Source organism: Acanthochromis polyacanthus, chromosome 7 (assembly GCF_021347895.1).
Source record: "Acanthochromis polyacanthus isolate Apoly-LR-REF ecotype Palm Island chromosome 7, KAUST_Apoly_ChrSc, whole genome shotgun sequence".
NCBI classification, from domain to species: Eukaryota; Metazoa; Chordata; class Actinopteri; family Pomacentridae; genus Acanthochromis; species Acanthochromis polyacanthus.
In genome coordinates this window covers 38,217,803-38,234,680 of record NC_067119.1, presented here as the reverse complement: position 1 = coordinate 38,234,680, position 16,878 = coordinate 38,217,803, and the positions used below count along the sequence as shown (strand labels likewise).

General features: G+C 40.2%; 1 protein-coding gene across 1 annotated transcript in view; it reads left to right on the top strand.

Annotated features, from left to right (window-relative positions):
* abca2 (ATP-binding cassette, sub-family A (ABC1), member 2) overlaps positions 1 to 16,878 on the top strand; it is a 130,583-nt gene that overhangs the window by 83,739 nt on the left and 29,966 nt on the right. Inside the window, exons 21-29 of the mRNA XM_051950629.1 lie at positions 1,418 to 1,598; positions 1,877 to 2,089; positions 5,021 to 5,217; positions 5,576 to 5,749; positions 8,024 to 8,220; positions 9,923 to 10,043; positions 10,160 to 10,450; positions 13,451 to 13,672; positions 14,967 to 15,069. Coding sequence (XP_051806589.1) covers positions 1,418 to 1,598; positions 1,877 to 2,089; positions 5,021 to 5,217; positions 5,576 to 5,749; positions 8,024 to 8,220; positions 9,923 to 10,043; positions 10,160 to 10,450; positions 13,451 to 13,672; positions 14,967 to 15,069 — 1,699 coding nt within the window. The remainder of the gene's footprint in view (positions 1 to 1,417; positions 1,599 to 1,876; positions 2,090 to 5,020; positions 5,218 to 5,575; positions 5,750 to 8,023; positions 8,221 to 9,922; positions 10,044 to 10,159; positions 10,451 to 13,450; positions 13,673 to 14,966; positions 15,070 to 16,878) is intronic.

Sequence of the window (16,878 nt, the reverse complement as noted above, 5' to 3'; positions counted from 1 at the left end):
TCCTGTCTCTTGTAGAAATGTCATTGCCCTAGCATACCACTGCATAGAAGATTGGTGATGCCCCCACAGGGTCAAGAAAGACCTCAGGAACTCTCCCAGCAGTCCAGAAGTCCCAGACTCTGCTCAGCAGATACAGTCTGTCCTTTTTTGTAGCGTGTGTTGGTATTGCCCAATCAGTCCAGTTTGTTTTTCAGGTGAACACCCAGGTACTTAAAAGATGTCACCATCTCACTGTCCATTCAGTAGAACATGCAGACAACAGCAGAATCACTGTAGAACTTCTGCAGGTTACAGTTAGTTGAGCTGTGTGTGTGAAGTCTTCTGTATCGAGTTTGAAGAGACAAGGGGATAGGACAGTTCTGTGTAGTGGCCCATACTGCAGACAACCATGTCAGATTCAAAGCACTCAGAACCTTCTGTTCTGAGGTGGTGCTTCACCCAGTGTTCTCCATCGTGTCCCTTAGGAGCGTAGACTTAATGGAGTTGAAAACACATAGGAAGTCAAAGAACAAAATCCTCCCAGTGCTCCCGGTGCTGTCATTTTTCAGATGAGAGGGATCTGTGCAGGATGTCGGTGATACATTTGACCCAAATACCAGGTTGATCAGGATAAGGATGTTGGGCTTAACAGGAGGTAAAGATGGACAAGGACCAGCTTCCTCAAGGCCTTCTTAAGGTGTGATGTCAGCGCAGAAGGGCTGTAACTGTTGAAGTTGTGGAGGTTAAGGGTCTTTGGCACTGGTACCATAGACTAAATGCAGTGGTGCACAGCTAGTTGAAGATGAATCAGAATTAATTTAGTTTGTGGTGCTGACAACACTAAAGAGTTAAATCTGAGAAAGCCAACGGCAAAATCCCTTTCTAGACATTACTTGAATATTACTCTATATGATTCACACAATTCTCTGTCAGCAGATTTTGTAGGGACTGTTTCTTCAGAAGAAATTAGTACAATTAGTACAATTCATCATCAGTTCTATGGTTTATTCAGGGGAATGGGGACGATGTTTTTCACCTGAGCAATTCAAATGAGGGTTCAGCTCTAAAATCTGAGAGACTGAACAAATACAACCAGAACTATCTGCATGCAGTGACACCAATACACTCTGTTTGCAATTTGGTGGATTCTAAATTTCATGTCTGAGCCTGTCAAAAATAGGTTCTAGAATCAGCTCTTTATCAGTTGAAGTTGTAGTTGTAGACTTGATGTACACTACTGCACACAGTTCAGCCCTTACAACCTTCCTGCTTAAAAAGTTGTAAAGGCCAATCGCCGTGTGACGACAAATTGATCAGGTAGGCTAGAGAAGTACAAGAGTGCGGAGTACAAAATGAATGTTACTTGAATGTTTACTTTTCTGTGTGAGTCATATTGTTTATACACCACTTATTTCTCTTTTTCTCTCTGGAACTCCAGAGGAAATGCGTGGCATAGAGGAGGAACCGAGCCACCTGCCCCTTGTAGTGTGTATAGATAAACTGACCAAGGTGTACAAAACCGGCTGCAAACTGGCCCTCAATAAACTTAGCCTCAACCTCCATGAAAACCAGGTGGTCTCCTTCCTGGGACACAATGGCGCAGGGAAGACCACAACCATGTAAGTAAGAGCACAGTACACGCAATGAGGAAAAGTAAACGGACCAATTTTAAAATATATATATATATTGAAAAATGTAAAGGCACACAGAAAAATACATGAGTAACAAGCACATGTTGTAATTACACAAGAAGCATTAAAGCATGGGGCAGCTGTAAGGTGTTTATGAAAAAGAAAATACTTTTAATTATAAAGTCATTCTATAATAAACCTATCTAATCACAAAATTCACCAGTGCTGCTTTTATCAACTCAACAGCCTACACTGTATTTTCATAGGTCTATCCTGACGGGCTTGTTTCCGCCTACCTCTGGCTCTGCAACCATATACGGTCATGATATCCGCACTGAGATGGAACGTATCCGTCAGAACCTGGGCATGTGTCCACAGCACAACGTCCTGTTTGACAAACTGAGTGTGGAGGAGCACCTGTGGTTCTATTCCAGACTCAAAGGCATGGCTGAAGAGGACATACGCAAGGAAATGGACAAGTAAGTATAAGTGTGAGAGCTCTGCGAGTCTTAATTTAACATAAGCAGCACATTATTAACTCTTTGATAACATCATCAAGCTGAGGCTTATGTTCTGTATTACTAATATGTTACTAACATTGTAGAAAGCAGTAGCTGTAGTACATTCCCATTCTGATATACCAACTTGTAGGCGACCCTGTGCAGTTGGCTCCCCTTCTTTTTCAGACTCAATTTTAATTCACCCATATATGTCTAAATTACTCCAATGTTAAAATTGGAGTCGTTTCACAGTGATTGAGCAGAGGTATAGGTGACCTCTGAGGCATGAATGGGGTTAGAGGTGGGGATTAATTTGCATGTGTATATGTAGATCTGCACATTCTAAATGAGGTAAAGGTGTCACCATCACATTTTTTAATAATGCTCCTTTCTATGTATTGACTTGTGTGCTTTAGACCAAATGATTCCAACAATGTTCAAATCCAGAGAAATTCATAATCTTCACCCACATGACAGTGAGTTACATTTTGGTTGAGTCGCTGAGATAAAACATGGTGTAATGGACTCAAGCGGCAGAGCAGGTTGTGTACTGATCCACTAATTGCAACCCTCCATGGTGCTGAAATGTCTTTGGGCAAGACACTGAACCAAAGTGATTCCTGGTTGCAGGCGAGCACCTTGCATGGCAGCTTCAATGCAAGTGGTGTGTGTATGTAAATGGGTGAAGGAGAAACGCACTGTAAAGGCCGTTGTAAAACCTCGCTAAAGTTAAATGTGCAGACCATTTAGTGACATATGTAGTGGTCAGCTCCTGTAGTCATGCGGTATGTTTGTGTTTTGTATCAACACATAGTACTTTCTAACAGCAGAAGCCACTTGACTTTGGTATTGATCAAGAAAAGTAAGTGATCAGATTGTCTCATCAGTACTCTGTAATAGGTGATATCTACATTTGATGTCAAAGACCAAACTTCTTGACAAGCAGGCTACTGATACAGAATGTGTACTTTTATTTCTACCTTTATTAGCAAGGTAGTGTTAGAATATTAACTATATGGAATTATTACAATTCTTCATTAAATGCTTTTGAAACATTTGAATATAAACAAAATTTCATATATACTTGTCAATGCTGGAAGTGTTTATACACTGCTCAGAAAAATTAAAGGAACACTTTTTAATCTAAGTATTGCATCAAATCAGTGAAACATGTGGGATACTGATCTGGTCAAGTAAGTAACTGAGGGGCTTTTTAGTCAGTTTCAGCTGCTTTGGTGTTCATGAAATTAACAACAGATGCACTAGAGGGGTAACAATGAGGCAACCCCCAAAACAGGAATGAGTTTACAGGTGAAGGCCACTGACATTTTATTCCTTCCTAATCTTTTCTGACTGTTTTTCACTAGTTTTGCATTTGGCTAGGGTAAGTGTCACTTCTGGTAGCATGAGGCGATACCTGGACCCTACAGAGGTTCCACAGACAGTCCAACTCCTCCAGGATGGCACATCAGTGTGTGCCATTGCCAGAAGGTTTGCTGTGTCTCCCAGCACATTCTCAAGAGCATGGAGGAGATTCCGGGAGACAGGCAGTTAGTCTGGGAGAGCTGAACAGGGCTGTTGATGGTCCTCAACCGATCACCAGGACAGGTTTCTGCTCCTTTGTGCAAGGAGGAACAGGATGAGCACTGCTATAGCTCTACAAAATGACCTCCAGCAGACCACTGGTGTGAATGTCTCTGATCAAACAATCAGAAAGAGATGTAATGAGAGTGGTCTGAGGGCCCAGCATCCTCTAGTGCCCGCTGTGCTCGCTGACCGGCACCGTGGAGCTCGGCTGGCAACACAGGAATGGCAGGTCCACCACTGGTGCCCTGTGCTTTTAACAGATGAGAGCAGGTTCACCCTGAGCACATGTAACAGGCATGAAAGGGTCTGGAGAAGCCGTGGAGAACGTTATGCTGCCTGTAACATTGTTCAGCATGACCGGTTTGGTGGTGGGTCAGTGATGGTGTGGGGAGGCATATCCATGGAGGGACACACAGACCTCTACAGGCTGGACAATGACACTCTGACTGCCTTTAGGTATCAGGATGAAATCCTTTGACCCATTGTCAGACCCTACATTGGTGCAGTGGTCCTGGATTCCTTCTGGTGCACGACAATGCCCAGTCTTATGTGGTAAGAGAACTCATGCAGTTCCTGGAGGATGAAGGAACTGATACCATTAGCTGGCCCCCATGCTCACCTGACCTGAATCCAATAGAACACCTTTGGAACATTATGTTTTGTTCCATCCGACACCATCAGGTTGCTCCTCAGACTTTCCAGTAGCTCAGTGATGCTCTGGTCCAGTTCCGGGAGGAGATACCCCAGGACACCATCTGTCGTCTCATTCAGAGCTTGTCCCGGCATCATCAGTCATGCATACAAGCACATGGAGGCCATACAAACTACTGAATACCATTTTGAGTTGCTGCCAAGGAATTTCAGCAAGATGGTCTAGCCTGCCACATCAGTTTTTCACTTTGATTTTGGGGTGTCTTGAATTTAGCCCTCCTGGGGGGGTTGATCATTTTCATTCTCATCAAACAATGTGGCACTTTTCATTCCTAACACATTATCCAGTCCATATCGATGTAAATATTCAGTTTGTTTTTCCCCCATATTGAAATATGATGTATTTTCAAAGAGTTTCTTTAATTTTTTTGAGCAGTGTATTTCAGATAGCCTTTCATGCTAACATACTTTAGCCTCACCATCGGACTAAATTGATGACTGGCCGATTTAACTAAATAATGGCATGTGTGTTTGGATTTATGGAACACTACCATACACTCTATGCACAGAATAGAAAATTTCACTTGATCTATCTCTTACCTGGTAGGCTGTCGTTTGATGTAGATAAGCATTGCAGTGATTCGCAAACTGCTTTGCTATGTGTCCGTCAAGGATGATCGTTGACCTGGAATTGTCTAACAAGCGCCACAGCTTGGTACAGACCTTGTCCGGTGGGATGAAGAGGAAGCTGTCTGTGGCCATCGCCTTCGTTGGCGGCTCCAGGGCTGTTATCCTTGATGAACCCACTGCAGGTGTGGACCCCTATGCTCGCAGGGCCATCTGGGACCTCATCCTCAAATACAAACAGGGTAAGTGATGGCCCAGTACCGGAAGACAGAGGCAGTCGTTTTCAAAAAGTTCTCTTTGCAGTCCAGTGCAGTTTTAGGTGCAACAGCTGTCTGTTTTATTGAAACATGTCCCATAGTTATGTAGTTACAAACAATATTTTAGGATTAGGAAATGTACCATGGATAATACCTGTAATTGTAATCATCAAATTCACTTTTTGCCTTGATTAAAAACAGCAAAAACTCTTTGTATGTAATGATCATCTTTAGTGTTATCCGTCGTGTTGCCGATATACTTTTTACCTTTTTTGATTTTGTCGATAACTTCTGTGCAAACAAGTTGCTACAAGTGTAAGTGTGCATTATACTTCGGTTATAGGCCGTACGATTCTGCTGTCCACCCACCATATGGATGAAGCAGACCTTCTGGGAGATCGCATTGCCATCATCTCACACGGGAAACTCAAGTGCTGTGGCTCACCACTGTTCCTGAAAAGCACCTATGGAGATGGGTACAAACTGACCCTGGTCAAAAAACAGAGTGAAGACATAGGTTTGTGGCCATATTCACTTTGACTTCCATTCCTGGTTGTTCTTCTCTTTTTTAAAATTGCTGCTTTTTCTTCTTTTAAACATTTGACATCTTTAACTTTTATATTGTTAATGTGAATGTGTTTTAAATGTATTTATTTTGTACAATGTCCTTGGGTGTTTTGAAAGGTGGATAATAAATAAAATGTATTATTATTAGCATTGTACACATTTATGTGCAGTTAATTTGACCTGTAAAATGCGTTTTCCCCCCCTGTTAGACTGTAAATCATTGATAGGTTTATACTGAAACATTTTATCTCACAGGTCCATTGTAAAAATGGCTTCACTGGATCTGGATCTGTTATAACTGTAGATTTCTGTATTAATATAAATAATAATACATTTTACATATATAGGGCTTTTGTGAGTACTCAAAGACACTTTACAGGCATATAATAAAAGCAAAAACAGTCAAATACAAGAGAGCAGTTAAACGTCAAAAGCAATCTTTAAAAAAATGAGTTTTTATTTAAATGTGTGGAGGACTGAGTAGCCTTGGATGTGTAGTGGGAGCAGCGACAGAGGAAAGCTTTGTTCCCTCAGGTTCAGTGCTTGATTCTGGGTGGTGGGGCGAGGTCGACTCATTAACACACTGTCCAACTAGTTTTTACTTTGGAATGATTGTATGTAAAGTTTTTGCTATCACAGTTCCCAAGATGCTTTGCATGTTAACAGGCAATATAATGAGCAGTGAAATCAGTCAGTAAGTTGAGTACTGTACTTGAACAGTATTTATTTTATCATGTAGATTATTCTGGTGAATCTGCATCATGAACAGTCTTTCTGCTTTGGCTGAATCTAGTTGTGATTTGCACTCAAATCATAGATGTACATATAGTACAGTAATTACCTGAAAGACTTTGTACTTGTGTGAGAGACTCATGAAAAGCTTCTTGCATCATGTTGTTAGAACTGTGACCTCAGGACTGAAGCCAAATCATTATACCTCATCTCAAACTGCAGTAGCACACTGGCACAAACGACTGCAGCTCTTGAACAATATGCACTGCACTTTAGCTACACAATTTCTTTACTCATTATAATTCATCCATCCATTCTCTATACACCGCTTTATCCTCACTAGGGTCGCGGGCGAGGTGCTGGAGTCTATCCCAGCTGACTCGGGCGAAGGCAGGGGACTCCCTGGACAGGTCACCAGTCTGTCACAGGGCTACATATACAGACAAACAATCACACTCACATTCACACCTACGGGAAATTTAGAGTCATCATTTAACCTCAGCATATTTTTGGACTGTGGGAGGAAGCAGGAGTACCCGGAGAAAACCCACGCATGCACAGGGAGAACATGCAAACTTAGAAAGATCTGTCTGCACAGTCTTGTGGAACAATCAGTTTGAAGTTTACTGTCCATACTGTATGTGCAAGTGGCAAATAAAATGATAAAATATCTTGAATCTTGATGCTGAAGAAATAGTCAGTTCTGTGCCAGTGGACATAACATGTAAGTCATCCATCACCATATCTCGGTTCACGTTTCACCATCTCACTGTATCGTGGGATTTTACAGTGTATAGATATTTTTATATATTTATTATTTTAATATTTTTTGTGGTAAAATAAGAATTTTCTAGCCTAGTAATTGAAAACAATGTAAAAAAAAAACTATTAAAAATAATAATTAAAACATGTTAAAAGAATAATAAATCTAAATAAAATGCGTAGCGTACAGCACTGGGCACTGATTGGCTCAGCGACCGTAGCATCAGTCTCCTCTGTCTCCTGTGTATAGCAGCGTTCAGCATCTCACCTTGTCCATTTCACTTCAGTGTCTGGTCGCTGCACATTGTGTTCCTCTACGGTGTCATGTTTGAGTGAAATTTTCATAAATTTCAAACCCTACAATGTCGCTACTTTGCTGATTTTCACCTATCACGGGGGGTTGTGGAACCTAACTCGGTGTTTTAATTATCTGCATTGTCAGCCAGTTTTGTGTTAGCTTCTCCTTAGTTGTTCAGAAATGAGCTGTGTTTCAGCATGTTAATACTTGGTGATGCTCACTTCTCCTCCAACTTCTCTCTGAAGTTGATAAATTGTCTCCAACCTCAGTTCATCTCAACTGTTACCTGTGTTGTTTCTATTTATTGGCAGCACTGTGTTTTCTTCTTTTCTTTCTTTCTTTTCCTTTTCTGTCTTCTTCTATGTTTCCTCTAAAATGTCCTTCTGTTTCCCAGTCATTCATTGTATGATGTGTTTTCCTTTCATCCTTCAGGCCAGGGCAGCCACCTGCAGCCTCCTTCGCCTCTGTCTCCGCCCTCCTGTCTGTCTCCTTGCTCAGAAACCCGGGTCACCCAGTTTATTCAGCAGTTTGTGGCATCTTGCTTGCTGGTGTCTGACTCCAACACTGAGCTGTCCTACGTCCTGCCTTCCGAGGCCGTCAAGAAGGGCTGCTTTGAGAGGCTGTTCCAGGTTCACATACACAGACACACAACAGCTTCTTCTTTATGATGCTCTGGTAGAGGATGAATATTTATCTTTGGTCTGGCAGGTTCACTTTTATCAGCATATATGATTAGGCCGTTTAAGATTTAGTTTCAGTAAATAGAATGTCTTGTAAGAACATTTAAATCCACAGATCTACATGAGCAACTCTAATTGAGATTCCAAATTCTCCAAAGATGTCTGAATGTTGATAAAAACTTGTGTAAAGTGATACCCATGTCATGAGAATATTTCAGTTTTATTGAGTGGTGTTTCCATTGAACACACAGGAAAGAAACATGCTAAATATACTGTTATTTTTGAGTTTAAATTTTGAGGACTTTGGTATTTGTGCAGGTTTTAACTTCTCTTACTGTGGACAGATTTTGTCAATACAATGGTGTCACAATTACACAAGATGGAGTCAAATAACTTTGCAGTTGTGTCTTTGTGCTCAAGATGAAGGACATGTTCAAAGATGGGTGTGATCTGACCATGAGTATTTACTAAAGCATGATGGAAGTAGGTGGGCCAAAGGTTTCATGGTCCATTCCCACTTCGAATGCCTGTCCACAATCTTTAATCTTTTACATATTTGTTACTTCCCATAATAGGTATCTTTATCTGGTGTACAAATATATGATATTGTCTATGATGGGTGGGTCTAAGAAATTCTCTGCATTCCAGCTGCTGTGATTCCATCCCTAGATTGCCTCTATTTTCGAACTTTGCAAATATCTGGTTTCTGCAATTGAGGCAGGTCCACTTAGAAAACAAGCATTTTTAGCTACCACTCACTAGATGCAGGACAGATCCAACTCCATTTCAGCCAGTGAATCAATCCATACTGGCTCAAAGCAGGACACCCATGTTGTTTTTGTTTTCACTATCCTTAGTAGTGCTTTGTACATGAAAACAATGCCTACCCTGTCACAGCTGGTATAAATGCTGTTTTCTGTGAAATCCTCTTTAGACTTTAAATTCATTTTGGCTCAGTAAATTTCTGTCACCAGTGAGGCCGGTTTGTCTTTATGTCCTCTTAGTTTGTTAGGAGCTGCAGACAGATGGACAGCTGCTCCAGAGGAGCTGAATAGAGTTTGGACTCAGTGTGGATCCAACAGACCACTCAAGTATTGCTTGCATACTGCTCATGTCTCACTTTAAATGTGGATTCTCAGTGATTCCCAGAGATAATGGCTAATGTCTGATTAATTCTTGATACTTAGATTCCATTGCGGCAGCTGTAGAAACTCTCTCTAGGAATTTAGGATGTTTCAGTTATTATCTATCTCAAACATACCATCAGAGAGACATCTCACTGGTTTCAGGATGAGGAGCCCAAACAGCTGAGACAAACATGAAGAACTCCAGCAACAAGCAGAGCAAGGAGTCCTGCCTCAATTTCCTGGAACAATATAGTTCACAGATCAATGTATATTCTCTCAAATTATAGATTACTACCTCATGGGACATTTGCAGCATGAACAGTCTTCTTTAAACTGCAGTCACCACTGGCCTTTGGATAAAAATGACATACATGCTATTTAGAGCATCTATTGTTGTGTGCAGACTACATTTTTCCAGATACACATACATTTTTGACCAGCATGTAGAACTCATCACATAAATGGAGTGCTTTTTGTATACTATGTGATAATGTGATGGTGTCTTCTGTTGTGTGTATTTCCAGGCTTTAGAGCAGAGCTTGGACAGCCTGGCCCTGACCAGCTTCGGGGTGATGGATACCACCCTGGAGGAGGTCTTCCTTAAAGTGTCTGAGGAAGACCAGTCTCTGGAGAACAGCGATGTTGGTGAGGCGATGTTCTCCTCTAAAGTTCTGACTCTAGACCGTTTTTTGAGTCTATTCTTCAGCTCCAAGCTGAGATATTAATCTTCTCCCCCTCGCTCTCTGTCTGTCCATGGGCAGACATGAAGGGTTCCCCAGGGGGCAGCTCAGTGGGGAAATCATCAGTGGGTTCAGGAGGCCTTGTGGGGTCACAGAGTGAGACAGCACCCTCAGCGGAGAATGAGAAGCCAGAGGTGGAGCTGAGTAATCTGGTGATGTGCTCCAGGCTGAGCCAGAGCCAATCCTCCCTGAAATCCTCCTCATCCGTTGGCTCAGTACGAGGCGATGAAGGAGGACCCTATTCAGACTTCTATGGTGAATACTGTCCCCTCTTCGACAATGGCCAAGAGTCTGACTCTGCCAGCCAGAAAGGTAAGAAGATGAGGTTAGAGATGTGATCTTGCTATAATGATGCCTCTCTTTTTATATTTTCTTTTTTCGTTTTCTGCTCAAATTAGGCCTTATGCGTTAGCCACTGCAGTAAACTTAACAATTTGTTCTATTTGTAGTAATATATGTAAACATTATTGTCACTGTCTCCACGCCAGTCTGGGAGAAATGCAATTTCATGAATCCAACACAGTCTTAGATGAATGTTATCCTTGGACTTCCAGAGGATGGTGCTTTGCATGTGACAGCACTAACAGAGAGATAAGCTCTTCTGGCTGTCACTCTGGGGTGAGTGAATGGGCTTATTTCAAGGCCTTAGACGCAAGGGATCATGATTTCCAACCCACAGAACATTCAGCAATTGACAGTGTTCTGCAACTGTTGCTGGCTCTCAAAGGCAGGCCACCTGGGCAGCTCCCACAACACTGAAGCTCATGCCACCAATGTTTTGGTCAGTGGCTTCAGTTCATTTTGTTTTATAAAAAAGACAATAATTTAAAGCAAACGGTACATCAGAGGGGTGAAGAGTGCACAGACAAAAACCTGCACATCTCTGTCCTGTACTTCACAGTAATGACTGCTTTTTATTACGTTGGGTTCTCTTGGTAGTTGACCAGTCCACATACCTTCCAAAACATCATAGTAATGAATGTGACTAGATGCAGTTGGGAGGACCTTCTCGAAGTTGGTGTCCACCTGAACCCCTAAACACACTGTCATGTTGCCTTGTGAGTAATGCAAGTGTCCAGTTTTTACGAGGAAGAACACTGCGTGGAACCGAAAACACATCATGTCTTGTTTTACTGCATCCATTGTAAGCATGAAACTGGCCAACACTGAATGTGCTATTTCTGTTTTGTCATTGCATGGCATTCAGAAACCTGGATAAGATGTATACATGCTTTCTTACATAGCACTCCAGCTAGCAAATTTGGGTTTCTCACAACCAGAACTTATCCAGCTACCTGAACTTAGAATCCAGAGCTGTCAAAAATCTAAACTAACTAGGATATTCATATCCCTGTTTACACAATCAGTATTATTTTATATGCTAAATCGGCAGTGTTGTAAATGTAAATATGATTTCCACAGACAAAACATGAATGTAACTACTCCGGCCTGGCGTATCCCTCCTGTCATCCTGCGGGTCAAATTGACCCGTTTTAAAGTTTTAAAAATGTGGGAAAAATATATATTTTCACAGTAAAAACTTCCACATTTTCAAAATGTTTTTAGGAAATTTTTGAACATTTTTTGGTTGAAAAAATCAAATAAAAAAATGTTTAAGAACATTCAGAAAAAAAATCAACCAAAATCCAGTGAATTTCGCTGTCAAATTTGGGAAATTTTTATTTTAAAAAAATAAAACTTTTGAGGGGAAACTTTTTAAGAATTTTATTCCTTAAGATTTTGCAAATTTTTATAAATCTGGGGAAATTTTTTTCTGAATTTTTGGACTTTTTTCAGACAAGGCAAGAACATTTTTTGGTAAGGACAACACGAGGGGTATCGTAGGCCACGCTTTATACATGTCTGTTGACATTTATTTTCCCTGCAGTCTGCTGACATAGTGAAAACTATGACAACAAAAAAAATACAAACGTGAAATTTATATAAAGTTTTACAAGCGTGTCTCTGATGAGACAGATTGTAACTGTCTTTTGAACAGGCTTTCTGTTGCCAGATGGGTCCCACATGCTAGCTTACAACGCTGTACCAAACTGTCCAAACAACGCACTTCAACAAATAATGGCAAAAATATAAAACAAAACTTAAAAGTCACATCACTGTGTGCGCCAGATCGTGCAGAATGGTGAGGATTTTCTCTGTAGCAATGATGCTTTCCCTCTGTAACAATGACGCCATTGCCGTACTGCAGTTGACCCACAATCCCTCACATGTGAACCTGCACTAAACCGCAGTCACGTGACTTGTCTCATATTACATGAAATAAACATCGTAAACCAGTGCCAGATTTCAACACAAATATTTTTAGAAATTTTTGAAAACTTGTGTCCTTGAAGAAAGCCTGAGACTGGGGCAGTGCTTCACTTTTCAGCGCATCAGTGACGCAACACAGATAGTCAAGACAACACTGGAGTGGCTTCAAGAAACTATGTGGCTGTTAAGTGGCCCAGTAGAGACCAGATTTAATCCCAATTGTACATTTGTTGGGAGATACCTCTCTTACTGACAGAATTTAAGGGCAACTAACATGAAAATTTGTATGATCTGTCTAAATTCAAAAAGTTACTAAATTTGTAGCGACTTACTCAGCAGGTCTTGAAGCTGTATTTGCTGCCCAAAGGGTTTCTGTAAAACTGGAATAAGGTTCTGAATATGTCAAACCAGAGATTTATATTTTAGATTATTAGTAAATTTCCATTTCTTTGCATTTTGCTATTGAATATACAGTACCATTGAAAAGTTTAGAGTCACTTAGAAATGTCCTAATTTTTGAGAGTATTTTTTTCAGTGAAGATGACATTAACTGAATGATAAATCCAGTGTAGACATTGTTAATGTGGTAAATGACTATTCTAGCTGGAAACAGCTGATTTTAATGGAATATCTCCATAGGGGTACAGAGGAACATTTCCAGGAACCATCACTCTTGTGTTCTAAGAAGTGATGGTTACATTGTGTTGGCTGTATGTTAGCATGTTAGCGTTTAATATTAAAGTGAGCGAAATGTAAAACAAATTGACATTAGAGGAGCTCATAAATCTGACAGACTTTCACATTTTAATTTTAGAACTTTTAGAATTTTTGTGATTTTTTTTAAAATAAATAATTTGTAAGGTCTGTGTTGTAAAAAAAAACAAAAAACAATTTGACTTGCTAACCCTAACCCTATTAAATAGAACTTTATAGAGATTTTGAAATATGTAATCAGTTCGATATGGTGAATCATTGACTCTGGCGGACATGGCTTTTAACTGGCTTTTTTTCTTTTTCAAACACTGTCTCCTTCACCTCCAGAAGATGCAGAGAATCCCTCTTCTCCAAAGCCTGAAGTTCTGGAAGGGCAGGGTAGCTTCAAGCTGGATGGATGGTGGTTAAAGCTAAGTCAGTTTCATGGCCTCATCGTCAAGAGATTCCATTGTGCCAAGAGAAATACCAAGGGCCTCTTCTCTCAGATCCTCCTACCTGCCTTCTTTGTCTGTGTGGCAATGACTGTGGCTCTGTCTGTGCCTGAAATCGGTGAGACTTTTAATGCATGTTTTGCCATAAATCTCTATCCTGCTTCTCAGGACAACAATAATTGACATTTTATTCTCTACCAGATAGACATTGCTTTCAGTGCCACACTAGGTGTAATATTGCAGAGCTGTTTAGTGCTAATGATTATATTCTGCACCTATTTTTAAAAATCCCTGGATTTTTGGCTTAGTGATCTTTTTCTGATTGTGGTCTGACAACATGGTGGTCATGGTCAGCAGTGATCAAAGACACATTCAGAGGCTTTGCTTAAAGTGGTAAAAGTAGGAACAGTTCTCCATTTAATGGGGATATTGCCCAGAGATATTTTCATTTGATTTAAATAATCTATTGTAAAAATGTTTTAGAAAAGAGTGTCTGTACCTACACCCTTTTTTTTAGGACGCTTTCTTATTCAAATGAATAAGAAAGCGTCCTAAAACTTTTGACATGGGGTATATTAGCAAGATTTGTCTCACTAGACTGGACAACACTGGAAACAAGTGGATTTGTTTTTAAAAAGTACCCTTCAGATTCTATTTTTGTAAGAAAGACTGTCAAACACAGAAAAACATCACATAAACATTTATGCACAGCATATGTCATCTCAAAGATGGCTGCCCGCCCCAAGTTTTTTGCTTGTCCTTCTTGGCAAAGGGGCGGTTTATTGTTCCTTTCCACTGTCACCGAGTGCTTGCTCCATCTGCCTCGACCTGTTGGGGTGAGGGTGGGAATGAGGTGGGGGTAGCAGGAGGAGTTGGGTGGGGGTAGCAGGATAGCAGATGGAGAAGCAATGAACACTGTGGAGATTGTTGCAGACTGGTTCCTGTCAGAACTCTGGCTGCATCTTGTTGAATCAGCTGGAGGTTTTTCGGAGAATTATTGGGACAGACTGATGGGGAATAACAATAGTACAGGCTGGAAGTTAGCACTGACTAGTTTTTCAGCATTACTCAGAAAACAAGCACTGAATCACTCGAAGAACTGAGAGGAGCTGCAGAGTTGGTGATGATTTTCAGTGGATTTGTCCTTCTGAGGCGTTCCACTCAGTCATTTGATCTTGAGTCATATAAAAGAGTAATATAAAAATGTTGAATAGTGTAGCTTTGATAAATTCAAGCTTTTAAACAGTAATAGGAAAAATAAAAACAATGAAAAACATATAAATAGTTACAGGCTAGTGCTCTTGTTTATTGAATAATATAATATTTGCAGTGGTTGGTGCTCTTAGCATTTCTTGTTAACATAAAGGAAAGTAAAACTGGTGGATAGATGTCTTCTTTGTTCTGTTTTGCAGGAGATTTGCCACCCCTGATCTTGTCTCCATCACAGTATCATAACTATACCCAACCAAGGGGCAACTTCATCCCTTATGCCAATGAAGACAGACCACAGTACAGGTAGTATGACATTTATTGTCATTTAGTGTCTCCTGTGTTTTTGTGCTCTTATGTACTGACAGTCATAGGGCTGAACAACCAGAAGGCTCATTGTTCATCCTGCAGACAAAGAAAAGAATGGCTCAAGCTTCTGGCAACAGCTTTTTGAGAGTTTTCAGTCTCACATGATTTGATTTGATTTGATTTGACTTCATCGTCAAATTATTTCCAGATTATTTTTTTTGTGTTTTGTTTGATTTATATCCAAACAAGACACATACATATGTTATGTCAAACATTACAGATAAGTAGCTGCAGTGCAGTCAGTATGATTGCTGACTTCCACATTCAGTGCCTAAATGACACAGGCACACTATGACCTGCTTATAATCTCAACTGACATTGAACAGTTTGATAGACTGATGAAGAAAAGAACTCACCACTCTGTTCAATTTATCCTGTGGCACTCTAAATTTTGTGTTTGATGATGAAAGCCAAATGTCAGATAAAATATGGGTCTGATTTAAGAAGCCAGACAACATCCCTTCAGTATGTGCAGTTTAGAAAACCAGACTCTAGCATTTGGCTTATTGTCTCTGACCAAATGTGTAAGTCTAACCAGTCAAGGTTTAGGCTACAAAGAGGACAGCCTTGCAGTGCACTCATTCCATACTGCATTACACTCTGTATTAAAGATTGGAAAAATAATTACAGAATCTGTTATGCTTGCTCCAAATGACAGATGACCAAAAAAACCTCTCTTAAAAGTTCAAAAGGAGAACATGAATGTCTGAAGCAAATAATTAAAAGCAATCTATTTCATTACTGACACATTTCAGTGTCATCCAAAGTGATTCAAAAAAGAGCAACGTTACTATCCTTATGTGATTGATAGGAGAAAAAAATGGCATTCTCATGCACTTTGGTGTTTTGGTTGACATTGCACTGAGTTATTCCTTTGCACTACAGAGAAATTGTAGAAGTAAACCTGAGCAGAGTTTACAGTCTCAGAGGTTCACCTTTAAGGATGACATTACCCCAAAACTCAGTCATGACTCACAATTGCTCTAAATGGCCTTCTGTTTTTGACATGTAATAGAATTTTTAACAGCCATAGCTGCCATTTGAAAGCAAAAACTCCTAGCTTGCATCAGAATAATAGTACAGTATAGTAAGCTGAGTGCTGTATTTAAAAACACTGTAAATGAGCAACGTTCAGCAGTGTCACAATATTGTGAATTGATGTGCTTCAACTTCTAAACTGTAGCTGGCAACCACAGGGCAGACTTTAGGCTCAACATCTCATTTAAAGCCCCTTTAAGACATGCCACATGAGCACCTTGTCACATTTCTGCAGAAGTGCCACTGGTAATCTTACTAGGTCAGACCTGGTAACATTTCAGTATCACTTCCAGAGCATTAAAACCTTTGGGTTCCAAATGTGACCAACAGTTGTTCCAATGTGCATGTGAGTGCTGTTGTAAGACAGGCTTAAAAAATGTGAAGCTTCCTATTGATCTCAAAACACATTGCCAGGGTTGTCTATGTTAATAGAAGTAACGCATTAACATTTAAACTGGACTTTGATAACATCCAACATGCACAGCTAGGATTGACAGCTGTGACACACAGGAGAGGAAACCTGTTAAATTCACTTTTTTATTAACTCCAACTTCCCACAATTTCACCACCCCACGCATCCTTATCGTCGGTATACTGTTGTGTGTATTTTCAATGATTTGGGTAAAAAAAAAAAAAATATATATATATATATATATATCTGTGTGTGACGACTGTGATTTCCTTTGATTGCTTTCTCTTCTTCCAAAA